The 21,816-nt window shown below is 42.1% G+C and overlaps 2 protein-coding genes across 4 annotated transcripts in view; one reads left to right on the top strand and one right to left on the bottom strand.

Moving 5' to 3' along the window:
• Positions 1-2,851: 2,851 nt before the first annotated feature.
• On the top strand, positions 2,852-15,586 carry LOC307214941 (protein MFI). 2 transcript variants are annotated; one of them, XM_079974047.1, is made up of 10 exons: positions 2,852-2,945; positions 4,627-4,693; positions 5,504-5,624; positions 7,554-7,646; positions 8,894-8,947; positions 10,128-10,328; positions 12,453-12,586; positions 13,780-13,950; positions 14,164-14,219; positions 15,205-15,586. In XM_079974047.1, exons 2-10 carry the CDS (start codon positions 4,656-4,658, stop codon positions 15,354-15,356), a joined length of 1,020 nt encoding a protein of 339 aa, XP_079830173.1. In that variant the 5' UTR covers positions 2,852-2,945; positions 4,627-4,655; the 3' UTR covers positions 15,357-15,586. The 2 variants fall into 2 exon arrangements, with proteins under 2 accessions (XP_079830173.1, XP_079830174.1); XM_079974048.1 differs by lacking the exon at positions 2,852-2,945 and adding an exon at positions 3,009-3,138.
• Positions 15,587-16,369: 783 nt separating this feature from the next.
• ATM (ATM serine/threonine kinase) overlaps positions 16,370-21,816 on the bottom strand; it is a 59,042-nt gene continuing 53,595 nt past the window's right edge. For both annotated transcript variants that reach the window (XM_079973237.1, XM_079973238.1), the window contains 6 exons: positions 21,338-21,503; positions 20,359-20,445; positions 20,156-20,270; positions 19,842-19,905; positions 17,695-17,831; positions 16,370-17,597 (listed from right to left, as the gene is read on the bottom strand). In XM_079973237.1, coding sequence (XP_079829363.1) covers positions 17,417-17,597; positions 17,695-17,831; positions 19,842-19,905; positions 20,156-20,270; positions 20,359-20,445; positions 21,338-21,503 — 750 coding nt within the window. In that variant the 3' untranslated portion in view covers positions 16,370-17,416. The remainder of the gene's footprint in view (positions 17,598-17,694; positions 17,832-19,841; positions 19,906-20,155; positions 20,271-20,358; positions 20,446-21,337; positions 21,504-21,816) is intronic.

Genomic DNA, 21,816 nt, shown 5'->3' with positions numbered 1-21,816 from the left:
CATCAAAGTTATTTGCAATCTGTTATTGCAGAGTACAGCCACAATAAAACCTTTTGCAGGCGTAAAACCGTATTGAAAGCTGGAACATGCAGGTCTGCCCCAATGGCATCATGAGAGCAAGTACTCGTGAATTAACAGTAAAAAGAATCTGTGGAAGGGCCCAAATAGTCACACACAAGGAAAGGGAAGAGATTGAATGACAAGATCAACATTTATCTTAATGTTATTTGTGTATATGATTCATGCTTTCATATGAAATAAGCTAAGGTCAGTGTGAACACTTCTGCTGCTTTTCATGGAAGCGGGTTTCCGAGTGACTTGGCAACAAAACACTTCAGTTTCCTTGAATGATTTGTTCTAAACAAGTAAGAACATACCCTAGACTGGGACTGCTTGAACTTCTGCTTGAATATTGAAACGGGCTTTGAACATTAACCTTTCCACCTATTTTGTGTGCTTCAGCCCTTGTGAACAAGACAAAGCAAGAGCTGAACTCTGATCTTCAGTACTGTTCTTTGTCTGAGTGTTTTTCCCTCCCCAGCTGCTGAGAACAGTTTGACTAGTTACATTTTATTTTCGGAACATGCAACCTCTGCCCTTACCAAGACTGCTGGGATGCAAGACACTTTCGTTGCTAAGGGCCTAAGATCACACAGAGCTTCAAATAGGTAGTTTGGCTCAAATCTCAGTAGCTACTTCATATGCAGGTGAAGAGCATATTTGTCGCTCTTGTCTGTGATTTATCTTTGGCTAGAGAAAGCTGTAGAGACCAACATGGGAGAGACATGTTTTATTGCAGCTTGGACAGATGGAGGTGTCTGGTTTCACTGTTACAGATACACCATGGCATTTCTTCTCTCTGCGCTCCTCCCAGCAGTCATTACTGCTCTGGTCACTGTTGCGGACACACAACCTGACTGTCTCCAGGCACTGCGGTCATCTGCAAGGGATTCCCATATGGCAGGGTTAATGTTGCCAGCCTTCATATCACATTTGCAGACATCTTTATAACACAGCTTCAGGATCTGCCTCAGCTTCAGGATCTGTCCTTCCAGTGAGCACTCAGGGCTGATTTCCTTAAGAATGGATACGTTTGATCTTCTTGCAGTCCATGGGACTCTCAAGAGTCTCCTCCAGCACCATAATTGAAAAGCATCAATTCTTCGGCGATCAGCCTTTATGGTCCAGCTCTCACTTCCATACATCACTACTGGGAAAACCATAGTTTTAACTATACAGACCTTTGTCAGCAAGGTGATGTCTCTGCTTTTTAAGATGCTGTCTAGGTTTGTCATCGCTTTTCTCCCAGGCATCTTTTAATTTCGTGATTGCTGTCACCATCTGCACTGATCATGGAACCCAAGAAAGTAAAATCTCTCACTGCCTCCATTTCTTCCCCTTCTATTTGCCAGGAGGTGATGGGACCAGTTAACCAGGACTGTCGTTCCCAAATTTGCCCACTTCCCATGCCTGCGTGCGCGCGCACACACACGAGAAAACTTGTTGAATCACTTAATGACATTTTCTACCTGTTGTAGCAATTGTAATGCACTGTGCTAGACACTGTTTCTGAACTGTATTTTTATTGTGTCTTTTACTTCTTTCAACAAATTGAATTCCACAGAATTCAAAACATAGATGAATACAATAAAATAAGAAACAAAAGTAACATTTTAAAAAATCAATGTAAATATTTAGTGTGATGGATATGTCGTCTCCAAATCCACAGGCATGTTGCAAACCAGCTGAATGAAGCTCTGGGCTGCTGGTAGCCTGTTAACCAATTTGGGAATCTCTGAACTTAATTAACTGAGAACTAATGCCCCTGACGGGACGCAGGTGGCGCTGTGGGTTAAAGCCTCAGCGCCTAGGGCTTGCCGATCGAAAGGTCGGCGGTTCGAATCCCTGCGGCGGGGTGCGCTCCCGCTGCTCGGTCCCAGCGCCTGCCAACCTAGCAGTTCGAAAGCACCTCCGGGTGCAAGTAGATAAATAGGGACCGCTTACCAGCGGGAAGGTAAACGGCGTTTCCGTGTGCGGCTCTGGCTCGCCAGAGCAGCGATGTCACGCTGGCCACGTGACCCGGAAGTGTCTCCGGACAGCGCTGGCCCTTGGCCTCTTAAGTGAGATGGGCGCACAACCCCAGAGTCTGTCAAGACTGGCCCGTACGGGCAGGGGTACCTTTACCTTTACCTTTAGACATGCTAGATCTTGTGGTTTCGGAGGTGTGTTATTTATGGCGTGGCTTTATATTCCACCTTTTCCTGAGGGCTGAGGATAACTCTTCGCAATATAATTTCACGGGTTATTATTTATTACTGTTATTATTTATTAAATGTATATACTGCCCTATACCCACAGGTCTTGGCGGGGGGGGGGGGGGCAGTTCGCAAGATAAAATTGCAATATAAAAACATGAAATACACAACCAAAATAAAACAAAAACAAAAGCAACGCCCTCCCAAGTCCTTAAAGGATCAGTTAAAAAAAGAATGACTCCCCGGGGAAAGTGCTAATAATAATAATAATAATAATAATAATATTTTTTGCAGTTGCCTCTTTTAGAGCCTTTGCTCTGTTGCCATTCACAGGTGATTGCAAAAAAAACCGACAACAACTTCACCTGCTACTAATTTCTGATAATAAAAAAGCTCTTGTTAACATGGGCAGAAACAAGGTTGCTAATTTCTTTTTATGTATTTATCGCGCCCGTTTTCGAAGACGGGCCGGCCTTCCCAACGGCAATGAAGCTAGACCGGGCCGAAGCTGCGCTGCTCCGCCTGCTTTCCCCTCTTCCACCCGGGGCTCCTCTTCATGCCCCTCCCTGGCTCGCCTCAGGCCGGGGAAGGGACTAGGCCGAGAAGCCTCCGGGGGTTCCTATGGCAACAGGAAAACACCCCGCGAGCGGGACGCGGAGAGACGAAGGCCGCTTCCTTCTGGGCGCGAGGGTAAAAAGGGACCGGGGGGGAGGCGCGAGGGGAAGGGAGGCTCCGAGGAGGGGGGAGGCCGCCACCACTGCACTCGGGGGGCGCAGAAACGCGGAAGGGAATATGGTAGAACCTGTGCACGCGTTTCTTGGAGCATTCACACGTGCGCGCACGCAGAGGTTCTGTTTGTGTGGTGACGCTTCCTAACTTTCAGGTGGGGCTTCTTGGGCCTTCTCCTTGGTGACGAAGGGCTCTTCCAGACGGGTGGTTTATTTGGCATTCGCCCTTATTTGTTTGCTGTTGAAGGCGCATTCCCCGTTTGTGGGGAAGTTATTTTACCCGGCATATCAGCAAGTGTTACCTGCGCTACACCCACCCACCCTGCTTTCCAGCATATATTTCCATCACTTTCCTTACCGCAAAAAAAATCTGCTCTTTTGGGAAAGTGCAGGGTATTGGGGGGTGGGGTGGATGCAAAACTGCCAAACCAACTCGAGAATTACACAACCTGAATCCCACCTTAAATAGCAGCATTCTGGAAGCTGCTCGCTTTTAAATCCTGATTTACTCTTCCCTGGGAAAGTCCCTTTGAAGTTTTGACTAAACCTATAGTCTTTGCCAGCTGCCTAAAAGTCCTTAAAGAGGGAGCCACACAGGCGCCTCTCATAAAATGTGAGGGGACTGCCTCAGGTGGCAGGATGCACAGTATTGGGGCAGCAGATCTGTCCTCCAAGGAATGCAATGGACGCTGCCGCTGGTGGCTTGAGGCACAGCTGGTCTCCTCCCAGCCCTAGGCAGGAAAGGTGGCGCTGTGGGTTAAAGCCTCAGCGCCTAGGACTTGCCGATCGAAAGGTCGGCGGTTCGAATCCCCGCGGTGGGGTGCGCTCCCGCTGCTCGGTCCCAGCGCCTGCCAACCTAGCAATTCGAAAGCACCTCCGGGTGCAAGTAGATAAATAGGGACCGCTTACCAGCGGGAAGGTAAACGGCGTTTCCGTGTGCGGCTCTGGCTCTGGCTCTGGCTCTGGCTCTGGCTCTGGCTCTGGCCAGAGCAGCGATGTCACGCTGGCCACGTGACCTGGAAGTGTCTCCGGACAGCGCTGGCCCCTGGCCTCTTAAGTGAGATGGGCGCACAACCCCAGAGTCTGTCAAGACTGGCCCGTACGGGCAGGGGTACCTTTACCTTTACCTTTTACCCTCTGTTTTCTCCTGGGTGCTGCACATGCCTGGTTCAAAATGGGCCCCTTTCTCCCCGCCACAACTGCTTTTGATACCCACTTCAACCATCGAGTAAGGTTGATTTGATTCCCCCACCCTACCCTAGTTCCCGATGTAGATCCTTATTTCACCCTTGTTCCTGGTGTAGATCTTCACTCGCCCTTTCTGCCCTGGCACCATTTTGTGGTTCACCTCAGGTGCCTAAGTGTCTTGGGCCAGCCCTGCTCTTAAATCTGTGAAGAAACACCAAGGATCCCATTAGATAGAGAGAGGGGTTTGTGCAATACTGTTTCTGTCCATCTTTTTGAAAAGTTCCATTTTGCTTCTCCAGCAATGTACTTATATGTGTGAATGAAAATTGGTACTGTATAGAAGGCAACCACTATTTTCCCGATGCCGTTCTCCATTTAGTGCACATAATTAGTTTTCATAAAGTCAGGAAAATGAGCGATAAATCCTTGTTCTGGTCCATTGGTTCTTTGTATAGGATAATCCAGGTCCAAGCATTTTTCTGCAATGGAAATTAAACCCTCCAGAAGCCAACAAAAGCGTGGGTAAGTCTGTAAATTGAAAGATACAAGTATATACAAGTAGCAGCCATTTTGTGCACTTTCAATTGGCATGCAACCACCAACGCACATGTCATTTTCAGACCCAGAAGAGGGTGGAAAGGGGCAGGGGTGTAATGGGATGGGCTGAACGTGTGTCTGGAGCGCAGGTGGGAAGCTGCCTGTACCTAAAAAATAACAAACAGCCTGATTCTATGCATTTTTACTCAGAGGTAAGCTCTGTTGTATTCTGTGGGTCTTACTCCTTGGTAAGTGTGTAAGCCCCATTGAATTAACTGGAAATTACTCCTGAGTAAATACCCAGAGAATGAAATACCCAGAGAATGTATGAAAGCCTTTAAGTTCCAGTGCATGACTTCTGCATGATATAGTGGAAACAAGCCATTTTTAAGCTGAGTGTATGATGTTATCATTGTGGATTGTAAAAGAATAAACTTATAAGTTCAAAGAGTTTAGATTATGTTACTATCTATTATTGAAACCATTGTAAAAAATGCTTTTCTTTATCAAAGCCACCAGCATTTATTACCTCCTGGTTTCCCTCCTTGCAGGGGGCATTCAACTTTTGCTTTTATTTTTTTCTATGTTTTCTACAGAAACTATATATAAATCTTGTGTAATCGTTTTGTTTGTCAATATCTCACCTAAATTATGAAATGTAAAATAGTAAGTCCAGTTCTGGTTATAGACAAAATTATCTTGTATAATTTTTTTAATGAGGGAAGTTAAAAAAAATGCAAAACTAATGAATTGCTAATTGTTTGAATGATATATCTTAAAATGTATTATTTGAAGGAAACATTCAAGACATTCAACATCTAAAACGGATGCTGTCGTAGAATTGTACCTCAGTGAGGAACATGAAAAAGAAAGTAGAGCAGCAACGGTTATTCAGAGAGCCTGGAAAAGATGGCTGGTAAGTTGGAAGTGCTACTTCTCTATACATTTCCTCAGAATAATCTGCTTCTGGGATTTCTCTAATATGAGTTAGGTTTTTTGGTTTCGGTTTTAATTTTCTGTGGTTTTCTAGATCATAGCTTATAACTATAATCAATGTTGTAATTCCAAGGAACAATGGTAAATGTTTATCTGTGTTTTTGTAGTTTTATCTGTAAGCCGCCTTGAGTCCCAGTCTCGGGATATAAAAAATAAATTAATTAAAATGAAATAATAACCGTATTGGTGATGTAGCACATGGACTGCACTTTAGCTTGTCAGCCTGGCATTCCTATACCTGAGGGTCAAATTATTACCATATACTGTACCAGGTGTGGGGAACCTTCGGCCCTCCAGATGCTGCTGAACTAGAACTCCTTTCAGCCGCAGCAAGCATGGCCAGTCTTCAGGAATGATGGGAGTCTGAGGCAACCCATCCCATTTTGCCACCTGAGGCGAAAGGGGAATGTGCTGCTCCCTGCCCCACCTCACTGCTGCGCCTCCACCACTTCTCGGCAATAGCAAGAGCTTCCCACTGCTGAGCAGCAGTGTTTTGCTAGGTGCGGCTGCTCGTCTTCTTTACCTCACGCTGCCTCTTGGGTGGGCTGGCTCTGATGGAAGTTTGAAGTTCAGTGACATCTGGAGGGCCAAAGGTTTCCCATGCCTGCCTTATTTTATAGCCTACCATATGAAAGCAATTAACATGTCATTTTTGAAATAGAAATAGCACCCGATGGGCTTTTGGAGGAGAATTACAGCTGTGGGGAGGGAGAAGAGTCTTAGTCCTTCCTCTGCTATCATGATCCCAGAGACATCAAATAAGAACCCCAGCTGATCTTGGTTCCAGAAAGAAAGCTTCCATTCCTCTGTAGTGACCCCCAAATCATATTAAAACGTTACAAAACTGACTTGAATGGGGTGTTTGCAGACTTTTTCAATGGTGTTTCAAATATACACGATTTCACTTAAATGCACAGTGCCTTGGAATGTCACCCCCACATAAATTGGGAGCTGCCTGTATTACGTATCACTGCAACTCAGGAGAAAAACCCTCTAGTGAAAGGTTTACAGAGCAAAGCATAAAGTGGGGAGAAACCACAAAAGGAAAGGAACAAGCCACAAGAATTGGGGCAAGATGAAGCATTGAGAAGGGAAAACCAAACATGATTACAAGTTCCTCCAAATAAAAGTCATATACAGTACTTGGATGAGAGTGTCTGTCTGTGTGACTGCCTATAAATATATGTCACAAAGAGGCACTAGTCAATGGTAAAGTGCCCTGGGTTGCCATTGCCTCTTGTAACCTGAAGTTCATGCATGATCTTTTCAGAAAAAGCATTAAACAAGGTCTTCTTGAACCAGTTGTCCAGTGTGAAACTTGAGACCATGTACACCAGCCTTGTCTGCTCTGGCTAGCAGCAGTTCTCCAGGGGTGCAGGTGGATTCCCACCCACCCCCCATCATCTGCAACGTAGGAGACTGCCTTATATTGAGTCAGACCATCTATCTCAGTGTTAAATCCACACAGCAGCTCCCCAGGGGCATTCAGACAGTGATCTTTCTCAGTCTTACCTGGAAATGCCAGCAATTGAATTTGAGACTGTCTGCATGCAGAGTGTGTGCTCTATTAAGGAGTCCCAGCCCTTCCTTAAACTGTTTGGAACAGAGAAAGCTATTTGATTCTTTTAAAGCAAGGGGAGAAGAAGAGTCCACAATTTCTTGCCAGGATGTATTGGCCTTTGAACTTTTTTTTTTTTAATTATTCACAAACTATAATGGTGGTGGTAATAATAATAATAATGATGATGATGATGATGACTTTCTTGTATCCCACCCATCTGACTGGGTTGCCACAGTTCCTCTGGGTGGCTTCCCACAATAACAACAGTTATTTATCTCTTGTGGCCAGGATATCGGTGTGTTTGACTACTATAAAGACCTAATTTCCTTTAGAATATGCGGAGAACCTTATCATCTGATGAGATTCATTGATCCTAAAGAGGTAAGGGTTAGACTGAAGAGGATCGTTGTTTTAACTTCACTGTTTCACTACTAACTGTCAACTGTTATTTATTTATCTGTTATTCATGCATAATAGTATTTATACACTACCCTCTTGCAAAACTTGGGGGGGGGGGGTTTACAACAACATAAAAATACTTAAAAGCGATACATAGCAATTATTAAAATGGCTGACTACTCAAGAGACGTTTTAGAGAGCTACATACTGTAGACCTGTTGACAGTAAATTATAATACCAATAATTAACTGTGTCTGTTGCTATGAAACACTCAGTTTTGACTCCAGTAGACACATTTAATGTGCTTTGACATCACAATCCTATAAGTATTGCTATATGTATCCTATATGTGTTCCTGCACTGCAGGCGGTTGGACTGGATGCCCTTCTCTTCCAGCTCAACAATTCTATGATACTCTGAATCTTTGTATGTTCAGTGGAGTTTACCTTCAGGTATGTAGGTACAGAATTGCAGCCTTAGTGTGCTGAAAGTGAGTTTTGCAAATCAGTATTTTAAAACCTGTTTGCCTACCTGCCTGTCCTCCTTTTTCCCCCTGCCTCATCTTGCTAGCCATAATTTTGAGATCTCCATGAAGCAGTCAGTTTATATAATTTTAGATTAATTGTTCCAGCCAAATTTCTGCAGGTAATTAGGTATAGGATTGCAGCTCCTTAATGCGCTATAAACTAGGTTTACAAATAATTATTGTTAACTGGCTAGAACAGCAACAACAACAAAGCAAAGCAGTAATCAAGATTTAAGAGAAATAAACTAACAGGAAGGGTCCGAAACCGACGAGATCACAAGTTTACCAAGGACTGGAGTAAATTTGTGGACTATATGAAAAGCATATGTGATACGCAAATAACGTTTGTGGGTTTACAGGAAGCTTTGTGAAGAAATAATATTAGAAACACTGTAAAAAAGGGAACAAGGGAATAGGTTTATTCAAAATAAAAGGCAATGTTAAATTTAGAATTGTGGACAGAAGATTAGAAAACGGAAGATTCGCAGATGAGCTGAAGGAAGTCAAAAATTATGTATTTGTGACAATATTGAAAATGTATGTTTAAATCTTATATTGGAAATTGAATAAAAATAATAATTAAAAAAAATTAAGAGAAATAGGGAGCTAAACAATAGTCTACAACCCAAAAAGCTTAGACATATCTATTCTCCAAGGGTCTTATAACAAACAAGATGCCATAATTATTTTCCTTTGGTTACAGGCAGGATTTATAGATGCTGCAGCAGGGATTCATATAAGATTCAGACTAGGTGGGGTAAGTATAACTTAGATTAGGGGTGGGGCATCTCAGGCCCAGGAACCAAATACAGTCTTCCAGACCTCTCTGCCTGGTAATCTCCCTGGGTTACCCCATTTCTCCCCAGGCTTGTTTTGCATGACACCTCCAGTGTTTTCACCTGCCTGGAATGTATTCTTGAACTCTGCTAATGCCCCTTGCTTGTCTGGATGGAGAATAGTATGGCAGTATGTATGGCAATTAGTCTCCTGCACAAAGATAAGATTGTGGTTCATTGCTCTGCCCACAGCTGGCATGTGGCCCTAGGAAGATTGCTGTGAATGGAATGAGGCCCCCAGGCTGAAAAGCATTCCTCACCCTTGGTTTAGATGAATGTCAAAAGTGCAAATGATACCTAAACATCTTAAGGTAAAGGTAAAGGGACCCCTGACCATTAGGTCCAGTCGTGACCGACTCTGGGGTTGCGGCGCTCATCTCGCTTTAGTGGCCAAGGGAGCCGGCGTACAGCTTCCAGGTCATGTGGCCAGCATGACTAAGCCACTTCTGGCGAGCCAGAGCAGCGCACAGAAACACCGTTTATCTACTTGCACTTTGACGTGCTTTTGAACTGCTAGGTGGGCAGGAGCAGGGACCGAGCAACGGGAGCTCACCCTGTCACGGGGATTCGAACTGCCAACCTTCTGATTGGCAAGTCCTAGGCTCTGTGGTTTAACCCGCAGCGCCACCCGCGTCCCTAAACATCTTACATACTTTATATTGCATATTTTGAAGTCTGTTAAATGTAAATTAATAAAATTGAGATTTTCAGACTCTAATACTCTCCCTAGAAAAGTAATCTTCATCTACATGGAAAGCTAATACATCAGGGAGAAGGATTTTATCTTAGCAATTAAATAGTCGACCTGGGAAGACGAGTCCTACATGTTATTTCTGCTCATTTGAATTAAATACCTGTAAAAATTGCTTTCTGTTCTCCAGTCTGTCAAATGCAAATGATAATGAGTTCCATCATAGGCCCTAAATGTAAGTTTTAGGGAAATGCAGAATCCAGTCTGCTTCCAGTTCTGAGAGGAATTAAAATTAAGGGCCATTTACGACAACCAACAGAGAATTAAAAAAATAACAATAACACTTTTTTAAAAAAGTGCAGTAGTCAATAATCAAGTTTCTCATTTTAAAATTGTATATATCTCTGCAGGTGAAGTTTCCTCCATGTGTATATTACAAGATATTTACCCACAGACCTGTTGTGGATCTATGTGCAAACAGTCCCAAAGACTACGCAAAGCTAGCAGCCAAGTCAAGGCAACGACGAAGTTTCCAGGAAGCAAGCTTTGACGATCACAGGGATTGGTACCAACGCATAGAGAATAATGGCTGGAGACTCCTTTCCAACAGAGTAATAAAATAAAAGCATTTTCATCTGCTGCGTCATTCTCAAATACGAGCAAAGCTAATTTATATGACATGACAAGGTGCCTGGTGGTGCTAATATACCTGTAGGAGCCTCTCCACCCCCATCATTCAGAGCGGACACTGAGGTCCAGCTCCGAGGGCCTTCTGGCGGTTCCCTCACTGCAAAATGTGAGGTTACAGGAACCAGGCAGAGGGCCTTCTCGGTAGCGATGCCCGCCCTGTGGAATACCCTCCCATCAGATGTCAAGGAGAAACAACTATCTGACTTTTAGAAGGCATCTGAAGGCAGTCCTGTTTAGGGAAGTTTTTAATGTTTGATGTTTTATTGAATTTTTAAGATTTTGTTGGGAGCTGCCCAGATTGGGGAAACCCAGCCACAAGGGCGGGGTATTATTAATAATAACAACTATTATCATCATCATCATCATCATCACTAATCAGGCTGCAACATTCAGGTTCTGATTGTGGGCTTCCCATGGGCTTCCCTGGTTGTCCCCTATGAAATCAGGATGCTGGACAGATGGGCTCTTCTCGTGTTCTGAAAAGTCCAGTTAGCTAAAATTGCTGTTCTAACTGGGGATGGGGTTTTAACTTGGGTTTGTGTTGTTTTATTTATTTTATTTAAATTGTTTTAAAATGTCAATTTGGATTTTTGTATTTGTGGGCTGGGGGTTGTTTTGGGGCTTTTGTTGGGGAGTGTATTTTTTATTAGTTTGTATACATTAGAATTGCTTATTGTTTTAATTATTTTTATTATGTATTTTGTGCTTTTGTATTGAAACTTTTATGTTGTGAACCCACCTGAGGCCAGTGGGTATATATACAATTTTAATGAGAATAAAGGGAGAAAGCTCTAGGAGAGTGTCCTAGAGTATCACAAGGAAGTACAAGTGAGTATACCATTCGGATTTGAGTTTTCTGCAGCCAGTAGCGAGTTCAACAGATTGTGGAGTACAAATAGGGTACCACATGTATACCTCTGGTACACTAACAGATTCTAATGTGGCAGTGGCGGCAGCAGTGCTTTTATTTATAAATATATTTACATACTGCCAACCCATACAAAACATCAAAGCGATGTACAACCGTATATAAAAGTATAATGAAACATAAAACACCATAGAAACAATTAGGGAAAAACCATCATTAAAATGACTGGCTAACCAAGAACCAGCTGCATAGACATGTCAGCATAAAAATATCTTCAAAGAGATGCTTGAAAGTCAGTGGCGAGGCTGCTATTAGTAAGCTGCTTCCTTCCTGGGAACTCGTAAGAGCACCAAATTAGGAAGTGCCTGGGGTGGCTTAATTAAATTATAGGCAAGAGCAGGAGGGGAAAAAAAATACATTTCCATGTATTGGTGTTCTTGTGCTGGTATGCATGCCTGAGGAGGATATCAGTATGAATCGATGTCAGCAAATGCCAACTATTTTTTGCCCTGCATGTCTGAGGCCTTGGTTCCCATGTTTTACCAGGCAGCATGGATCTTTCTGGAGTTAAGAGACTACCAGAACACCTAAGATGACAGCAAGGCTGAACTCTGTGGTAGCATCCTCTATCCTCTGTAATACAACAAACACAACCATTCTCTGATGTTCCTCTGCCCTTGCAAGCAACTGTCAGTTAAGTGGAGCATGGGCAAGAAGAACTGAAGCTCATTGATTTTATTTTTATTTTGCTTCACTACAAAACGAGGGGGAGAGGCAAGGAAGTTACATTTTGGTGGCTGTACAGGAACAGCAATATCCTCTGCAGAGCTGTGTGTGACCAGGAAATTCATATATAGTGGTACCTCGGGTTACATACGCTTCAGGTTACAGACTCCGCTAACCCAGAAATATTACCTTGGGTTAAGAACTTTGCTTCAGGATGAGAACAGAAATTGTGCGGCGGCGCGGCAGCAGCAGGAGGCCCCATTAGCTAAAGTGGTGCTTCAGGTTAAGAACAGTTTCAGGTTAAGAACGGACCTCTGGAACGAATTAAGTACTTAACCCGAGGTACCAATGTAGAGACAATGGCATAAATGGAGAAGGAAGGAGGTTAGCATTGACAAGAGTCAGAAAATTATTACGCATTTGTAACAGTTTGTGAAAAAATGTGTTTCAGTTTTGGAAGGACATGGACCCCTTAACTGCTAAAGACAACATCCAAATAAAGGAATTCCACTACTGCAAGGTGCAGAAGAAACAAGCTGTAGAAAGAAAAAGAAAAAGAAGAAAAATAGAGTGGCTGAAAAAAATGTGAGCTTTTGCAGGTTTGAAGTGTTGTACATAACAGTGAACTGTTTTAATTTTATCTTCTGAATAATTTTATTACCATTCATACAGTTGTCATGATAAAGGCCTCCTCCTTCAGGCACTGTATTCATTGGCCAACTAGACACAGTTTGCTATAAATCATAGGTTAAAAAGTTCCATTGCCTTTGCTGGCTCATTTCGGCCCCACCAAGCCCAAAGCATCCTGCCAGCCAAGTATGGTGGCCTTCTGGGATCCTAATAAAACACCTGTGTTTACTGTGTTGGAAAATGCCTGAAATGGAAAAACTGACAGCAGGTGATGCACTTTGAAGCAACAATTGTGCTGCTGATTAAACTTCTGAAAACCAGTGATTTAAAGAACAGCAAGGGGATTTTACAACACAGAGGTTTCACAACACAGCCCTGTTTAGCTCTTGGAACCTCTGCTTTTTGGAGGTTTGAAAAGCAGAGATGGAGAGGGAGAAGGGCTTTCCATCCAATGGAAACTGCTTCAGCCTCCCACTGCCAGTGGCCAGGTACAAGCATGTCTTGCTCTCCAGCCAGCTGTCAGTACTGTAAGGGAAATGAGCTCAGAGGGAAACTACATGCAAAAAGAAGAGACACTGGTTTATCAAAAGGTGATCAGTTGACAAGACAGTCCTGGTGATAACACAATCCCCTGGCCTTGGTGTCACATGTAGTGCGAGAAAATCTGCGCTTTCCATTCAAGCAACAGGTGAAAGAATTGAATTGCCTGATAAATTTTAATTCAGCAGTTTCATCCTAGAACTTCCTTTTAAAGTTCCTTTGTTCAAGGATGGCTGTCTTAGGATCCGATACAGAGGTGTCCTGAGAAGTTTAAACTTGTAACTTTCTAGGTATTAACATGAACTTTCAGTGTTCAGAAAGTAGCAGAAAACTAGCAACCTCCTAGGGTGTTTACATTGTCATGAACACTGCCTTGTTGGTGGTTCACTGTTAATTATTATTTTGCTTTTAGGCAGTTGTCACTGCTCTTTTTTCATTAAATCTCCATCTAACCCCCTCTCCCTTTCATGTATGATAGCCAGTTTAGGATTGCTTTTCATGCATATGAAGATTTGATGCCATACTTAATGCAATAGCCTTTAAGGTAACACAGGACAGTTATTTTTGCTACCCCTTTGTAAAATGAAACCTCTGCTCCTGTTTCCTAGGTACTTTGGCGAAAGCCTGCAAACTAAAACTGAGGACACAAATGCAACAGTATTAATTCAAAGAGCAGCAGAAGGCTTAATCAACACTCTGAAGGATGAGGGGATAGATAACGTAATGGAATGGGAAGTGGATGAATTGCTGAAATGGACAAATGCACTCAACTACGAAGAGTAATTTGACTTTTTATTCTTCTTCCAAGTCTTAATTATTTATTGTCAAAAAGGCTGCTCTTATTTTTAAATATCCAGGTTATGTGTTAATGGCAGCATAGTGCCATATTACCATATTACCTATATTTCAAAGCATTAAGCCATTCGGGGCGGGGGGAGAGTGTTTCTGCTAACCTCTGTTCCATTTTACTGAATGGACTTTGTTGTCCCTAGGTATGTTAAGGAATGGAAAGAAATTGGAACAAGTAGGATTTCCAGCTGCATCCAAGGTAAAGGACCTCTGCCTCTTTCTGGCAAATCTCCATGTAATTTTCCAGCATGGGAGACCCAATTGACACACAGTGCTGGCAGAATAGCTGTGTTGCAGCTACCTGCATGCTGGTAACATGATTCCTGTTAATTTACAACCAAAGCAGAGTCTTTCTCTAAAGTGAATGGCTGTGGATAGAAGTAGCATGAATCGTGTGAGCAGATCTAGTTATCACCTTACCAACCTAATTGTTTGGGTTGAGAGCTAAGTGATAGCCACACGGACTGTATAATGCATTATTTGGATCTGTTTTGCATTTTTCTTCAAGAATCTTCACTTCATTAAGTGTTTGCACAGTAGAAGTTGCTGCATGCATCTGCATTTTACAGCTGGCTCTAAAATTCATTCTCTGAATTTCATGAGACATGTTAATGCCTAAATTTCAGAGGTATTGAAGAATGTGTGTAAAGAACATTGCTTAGAGAATTTTTGCTTAGATTTATTGCATCTTCAGTAACCTCACTGTTGTCATATGGTAAAGAGAAAACAGTTCTGTCCCAGTTAAGAAGTGAAGTATGGAATTTGAGGGAATTCTGTGGCATTGTACCAATTAAGGGTGTTAACTAGTTCAAAAGGTATGTTTTTTCTAGTTATGTTTGCTGTTTGGTTTGGTTATATTATTCAAAATGTAATAACTGATATTATTGTCAACATATTACTACTGACACAGAGTGACTGTTCTGCAATTCTGTATAAATGCAGAAAAAGTGCAAAGCTTGGCAGCAGGCAAGGAATCTTAACAGCATGTAAAACCTCAAGTAATTCTATAAGACTACTCAGAATTTCATAGCAGAGTTGAAATTTGAATGGAGTACATCCCAACTAATAGCTCTTACTACTGTAACTGCTGTTTAACATCATCTACGAATAAACTTCTGAACACAACGTTCCATTTGAAAAAGTCATTTAAAATGCATTTCTTAAATTTCAATTCTAATCTTTAGGTTTCCAGTTTACTGACAAACCAATCATCTCTTTGGAATCGAATGAGATACCAAACACCATCAAGCAACTAGTAGAGTCACAAATGCATTCAGATAAAAAGAGTCAGCGCAAGGTAAACACTTCGTACAGTTCAGTGGCAAAACTCACCTGACAACTTTACAAGCAGCAGCTACAGCAGCAGCAAAACAAAGCTTCAGAAGACAGATAAGCAACAAACAACCTGGATGTTGAAAGATAAGTAGCTATCTCTGTGTACTTGTGTATTTCGCAGCCTTATTTGTCCTGGCACATTAACACAAAACCCAAAAGTATTTTAAGTTAAACCTTATTCCAGTATTGTGGTGAAGCACATTGAATAAAGGAGTTGCTTCTGGAAATGCAGATACTGTTTTAAACTTGTATGTCTACTAGCTGAAAGTGCCTGGTGTTGCCCAGACATTCTAAGGACCCTCAAAATTGTGAGATGTATGAACAGGTAGTCAGTCGTTTTAGAGCCGAGCATAGCAGACGCCCCCTCACTCCCTGCAATCCAGGGGACCTAACCCAGATCTGTGTCAGGTCTGCTTGGTCCCCCGCATTGTCATCTCAACCCGCCCCCCAGCAACATCACTGCCCATGTCCCCACTGAGCGGGGCTCAGGCCCCAGATGTACCCACCAACAATGCCATCTTGTCCCACCCTATGGCTGCCGTTGCTGCATTGTTGGAAACTTGCCTCACTTGCCACTGCCACCTTGCCAAAAGAAATCCCAACTCCTGCATCAACGGTTGCCATTGCTTCTTGGGCCATTAAATGATGACAAGAAACTGTCCAACCACTGGCACTGAGATAACATGGGTGGGGAGTAACTAGTCCTACCCCCCCCCCCAAGTCCTGGGGATATCTGTGGCCTCAGACACACTCTTTTCAGTTCTGCTACCCTACCAAGCATTTGTTCTTGGTTAGCAGTTCGTGGTTTGTCTGGAGGAGACCAGCCCCATGCTCCCATATGGATGACACTGTTGCTCAGCTCACAGCAGTAGGACTAAAGGAGTAAAGTAGTCACAATCTCCCTCTGCTCTGGGAGTACTGTTCTAAACCTCTGGGCTTGCTGCTCAGTTTTTCTATACTACTATATTTATTCTCTTACAGGACAAATGTAAAAAAGGGTTTTGGAGACAATACTTGTCTGTAACAGCATAGTTTTATTTCACATACAAGAGTTTTGTCACTAGCTTTTGAGCTCTACAGGATTTTTGTCAGGATCCGGTGGATGTTATTACCCATTTTGTAGAGAATCAACACTCCAATAGCACAGAATCCAATACCAAGTACATATACAAATTGTTTCCTTCCATGGCATGAACATGGCAAACACATGCCAGAAACTATTACTGAAAGGTAAATACATGTTTTCATATATCTTAAACTTACTTAGTAAGTTTATATTCATTTATAGTGCCCCTTTTCCCTCCCAAGGATTACATAATCAGTGGTGGGGATAAAAGAGCAATTTACATTTTTAAAACAGTAACACAACCATTAGAAATTGAATGCATGTTGTTTAAACACAAAATATGGATAAAGCCACTATTTCCATGATAGAAAACAGGTTAAAAAAAAATATCATTTTTCACATGGTAAGATTTTGCTAGCTAAGGGTAACAAAAATAATATATTTTTGAAAACTGAAAATTCAGTTATCAGCATTTACAAAAACCAAAAGGCTACCCAGATTATTACAATGAATAGTTAATAGATCTATTTTCTTAAGGCAAATAATTGCAGCCATCAGTAACAGTAATCTATTGTGAGTTTACACTGTGCATATGATTTTTAATTCTTCTACGTATTTTTCTTCCCAGTTTTGATATGGAGCCTTGTTTTGGGCAATGTACTTGTCAGCTTTAAGTCTGATGTATCATTTCATAACACTTCAGTTTCTTGTCTCCAGGTTTAAAGCAATGGAAAACTTTGTGCACCTTCCATATGCCATAGATCAGGGACTTCTAAATGTTAGTTATCTAGCATGGATAGTGATCATGGTTGGCACACACTTGTAGCCTCCTGCCAGTGTTGTGGCGCCCTCTTGGTGAAGTACATTGCATAGCAGCAAAACAAGGACCACTGTGCGCATTCCACTGTCAGTTCTGATGGTTTTAAATACAGCAGGAACAAAGTTCTCTTACGTTGCAGCAACATTTTCTACTCATTAAGACCAACCCCGCATTTTCACACCCAGGCTTTCCACCCTGGAAAGAGGCGGCTGAGATTCTTTGGGTCCATGGCTTGCTGTATGAGAAGGTTCACCTGACCTCCTACACTGAGCACTGTCCCCTCTTCCACACCTTTAAGCTTCTCCTGAAGTCGCATCAGAACACGCTCTGCCACTTTATTAAACGTCTGGTTATCACTGTTGAGAATAAAAAAAATGTAAGAAAATATAAATTGCAGAGCCTCGCAGATGTTCATGTTAGTCACAACCCCCATCCCCAGTAGTGATTTCTTACTTTGATTTTTTGTTACATCCCCGATCAGCACCATTGAGACTTGAGTTGATGTCTGTCTCATCCTCTGGCCTTTGCTGCAAATACAAAGCTTTCAAGGGATTCATGGTCCAGTCAAAAAGTGGGTCATACAGAAGCACCTGTAAAAGAAGGCAAAAATATGCATCTAAATGAAGCTAGCTCAATGCCCTAAAAAGGCAGGCAGATAAAGATTCCATGTTTGTAGGAGAATCTTTAGACTGGCAATGTTGTTCAGCATGTGAATTAAATATTATGATTTGGTCCCATCTTGGTAATAAAACATTTCCATTATTTTAGCAATTGGGCAGTTATAAACGTTCTGTCAACAGCAAATACAGCAACTCCTTGTAGAGTTTCCTCTAAGCTGTTTGTGGCCACCTGATAAGTGGTAACCTCTAGGTTGAACTACCATAGTGTGTCATTTGTAAGACTGTCTTCACACAGTGTGAATACCAACTGTTCAAGACAGCAGTGGCTAGGTTGCTAATGGAAACTGGGTAGAAAACATCCTACAACTGTGTTAAAATATTTACCGTATTTTTCCTTCTATAACACGCAGATTTTTTCTTCTAAAAAGGAAGGGGAAATGTCTGTGCTTGTTATTGAGCAAATGTGTGGTCCCTGGAGCCAAATGGTGCGAGGGGAGGCAAAAAAAAAAGCAGGTAAAAATCGCGAGTCTCCTAGAAGGGAAAGCTGAAAAGAGGAAGTGGCTGCTTTCCTGCATTCTGCCTCAGGGTCTTACTGCCCACCCATCTCTGTTTCCTTGCTGTGTTTGCTCAAACGGAACAAAGAGCAGGGAAAGCCCCTCCCCTCCAGGCAAGCAGAGGGGAAAACATGCAGGAGGGAGAGAGAGAGAGAGAGAGAGAGAGAGAGAGAGAGCTGGCTGGCTGGCTTGGGTGGGTAGGTGAGAGAAAACTTTTGCCTTCCTTTCCTCCCTCCCAGTTATACCCCTCTCCTGCATTCTTAGCCAGCTGCTTCTCTGCACACCCCTCTCGTGCTCCTTGTCCGTTCTGTGTTTTTCCTTCCCTCCCCACTTAAAATGTGGTTACAAAGCATGTATCCACATGGATCCTCAGGATCTTTGCATTGGGTCACCCCAAATTCACCATAAGATCACATAGCATGTCCATGGCTACAGCCTGCCCCCCCAAAATCACGCACCCACTGTTGCCTGGGGCTGCAATGGTGCAAAAATGGATCCACATGGATCCTCAGGATCTTTGCATTGGGTCAGCCCAAATTCACCATCAGAGCACATAGCATGTCCATGGCTACAGCCTGCCCCCCCAAAATCACGCACCCACTGTTGCCTGGGGCTGCAATGGTGCAAAAACGTGGTTACAAACCATGGATGCACAGGGATTCTCAGGATTTTTGCATTGGGTCACCCCAAATTCACCATCAGATCACATGTCTGTGGCCAAAGCATGAAGCACAAAAATGATACATCCACTGTTTCATTCAGAATGTTTTTTCCCTTGTTTTCCTCCTCTAAAAACGATGTGCGTGTTATGGTCAGGTGCGTGTTATAGAGCGAAAAATACGGTACTAAGGGTGGGACAGAATTCAGGGCCCTTAATGCTAATCTCAGGATTCTGGTTGGTTCATATATGCATGGACATTCCCTGAGAAAATAAGGTTCTAGGCTGCTTAGGGTTTTAAGGGTTAACTGCACCACTTCAAAACAAACTGGTAACCAGTGTAATTTGTGTTGTACTATATGCTGGGAGTCTTGATCCCAAGCCATCCTTCATGTGCAGATGTGTGTGTATGCATGCCACATGCTGGGGCTTGATCATGCCCTCAAATTTAAATAATTTCAGTTGTGTGTTCAAATGGGCTCATATGTCAGTCTAACATCTTTTCCTTCCTTAAAACATTCTGCTCCCTTGAAACAGAAAAGGTTCAGAGCTGCAATACAATATTTCAGTAAATCTCCTGTGACAACTTATAAGTGCTTAAAATATTTATAAACTTTTCGTGTGCCTAACAGTTTAGAATGTTGAAGCAAACTTTTTTGCACTAGGAGCTGCCACAGTTTAAATGCCAAAGAAGTTTATGAAAGTTTTTAAATACAACCAATACCTTTCAGCTTTTCATCGACAGCCACAAAAAAAAAAAAGGCTTACCTCTACAATAGTAAGCAAAGCTTCTTGGGAATTTCTCATAACCACCATAGTTTTTTCACAGCATCTAGAAGATATTTTCAGAACAGTTTTCTAAATTATTTTCCACTAATAGTTTCAATATACGACAGCATTTTGTTTTTTATAGCTAATGGCAGTGTTTCTTACTGGGTCTCATTAGACCAAAAATAAAAATGTAACGAACATGGTTTTCACTGGTTTACACTACAAGCTTGTTCAAAAAGCTGAGCTGGTGGAATTCTATTGTAACTTTAACAGTGAAATGCTTAAGAAGCAACTGCAGTTATATACTATACCTCCTGAAGACTCCTTCTACACCAGTGATACCCATTCCATCCACTATATCTCTTGTTAGCCTGAAAGGTATGATCTCTGGGGTAGGAAGGATTTTGCCCTGCTCAAAAGCAACACCTGGCAGAGGAAAAGAGAAATGCAACGTTTTTAAAATGGTTATATATACACAAAAGAATAATATATGATCCCTTGTGTTTATACATACCTAGATCAATGTGCACGAGTTCTGCGGTTTGCTCATCTAACAGAATATTCTGTACATGTCTGTCTCCAAGACCAAGTATGTAGCCAACTGAAAGAAGGAAGTCTCAAAATGAACCCAGAAGCACTTGTCTACATTTCATTTTTCCCCTTTATACATATAACTCACAGCTTCTCTCTGCATTTATTTATTCCCCGCCCAACAGGTTTTCCTTGCTTGTAAGGTTCTGAGAAGGTCTATTCTCCTTTTCCAACCACAGTCTACCATGTTGCATTAAGTGCTACTCTGGAAGGTCCCCTAATCTTCAGCAATGGTTTTTCAAGAGGAACAAAGAACTGGTGGGAGGATTGAAATGCTTGGGAACATGCCTAAGGATAGAAAATACACCTGAGTGCGGCTCCCTCTCTTTCTCCCATTCACAAAATAAATTAATCCCATGTAGTGCTATGTCACAGTGCCAGTACACTCATGCTGCCATCTTATATTTAAAGCAGCTACTGTACACTTTTGGGCAGCATAAACCATACCATTTTTAATGATAGTTTACTTTTTAATTATTAAATGGATTAAATCTCAGTAAACTTTCACACATGGGTGCATTGTGAAGATGCCAAAACATGTGGGAGGTGATTCACAGTTAAGTCAACAAAGCAAACGAGTAACATTGGCATTTCATTCCCAGTCAGCTATACACCTGAATGAAAATACCTATAGAAAAGAAAGCAGCCCTCTAACTGCGCCAAAACTATCAGCCCCAACAATTAAAACTTGTCCCCTGTGATCAAAATCTATGTACTATCAACTAAAGCTCATGGAGCACCTTGGAAGAGGAGGACAAAACAGCAAGAGTCATTACATTTTAGTTATTAAATAGATTAAGACCTTTAGCTCTTGTTGAAACAAAACACAATTTTCAATTTGTCTTTATAGTTAGAAAATTATTATTGAAGTGTGCCAAAAACCAGCCATATTTTTACAGTACCTATTGATGAAGTAGCAACACTGCGAGTATATGCCAGCCGTTTCTCAAACCATACTGCTGGATCAAGAAATTTTTCCATGCAGAAATAACGAAATACAGGTTGAAAATTCTGACATACATCCATAAAGACGTTACATTTCTCCTCAGGATTTTTCCTTTGGGCCTCCTTCAAAGTAAACCATAAACAATTTAAAGATGGGTGTGAAAAATACTTTTGTTGCTTATGTACAGCTATACCTGCAGTGAGAACACAACACATAACATTTATGAAACACCTGCCCTTCAAAATACCAATAGATGTGCAACAATTGGGCAAAACTGAAGTGAAGTGTAGCAAAGTGGACAGTGTTCTGGCTTAAGGGTGGGGGAGATAAAGGCTCAAATCCCTGCCTAACCTATAAAGTTCACCAGTTAACTCTGGGTCAGATATTATCTCTCACCTGAACTGACAATGGGAGAAGGGAAACCTGGATGGTTTG

The sequence above is a fragment of the Podarcis cretensis genome, assembly GCF_951804945.1.
Source record: "Podarcis cretensis genome assembly, chromosome: 4".
NCBI lineage: Eukaryota > Metazoa > Chordata > Lepidosauria > Squamata > Lacertidae > Podarcis > Podarcis cretensis.
Note: the sequence above shows the minus strand (reverse complement) of the source record. Positions and strands in the feature narration are given on the sequence as shown.

Bases quoted from the DNA above. Each gene is read 5' to 3' on its own strand.
- LOC307214941 (XM_079974047.1), top strand. From the start codon at position 4,656: ATGGAAATTAAACCCTCCAGAAGCCAACAAAAGCGTGG. The intron at 4,694-5,503 runs GTAAGTCTGTAA...TATTATTTGAAG, and splicing joins AGAAGCCAACAAAAGCGTGG to GAAACATTCAAGACATTCAA. The intron at 5,625-7,553 runs GTAAGTTGGAAG...TCTTGTGGCCAG, and splicing joins GAGCCTGGAAAAGATGGCTG to GATATCGGTGTGTTTGACTA.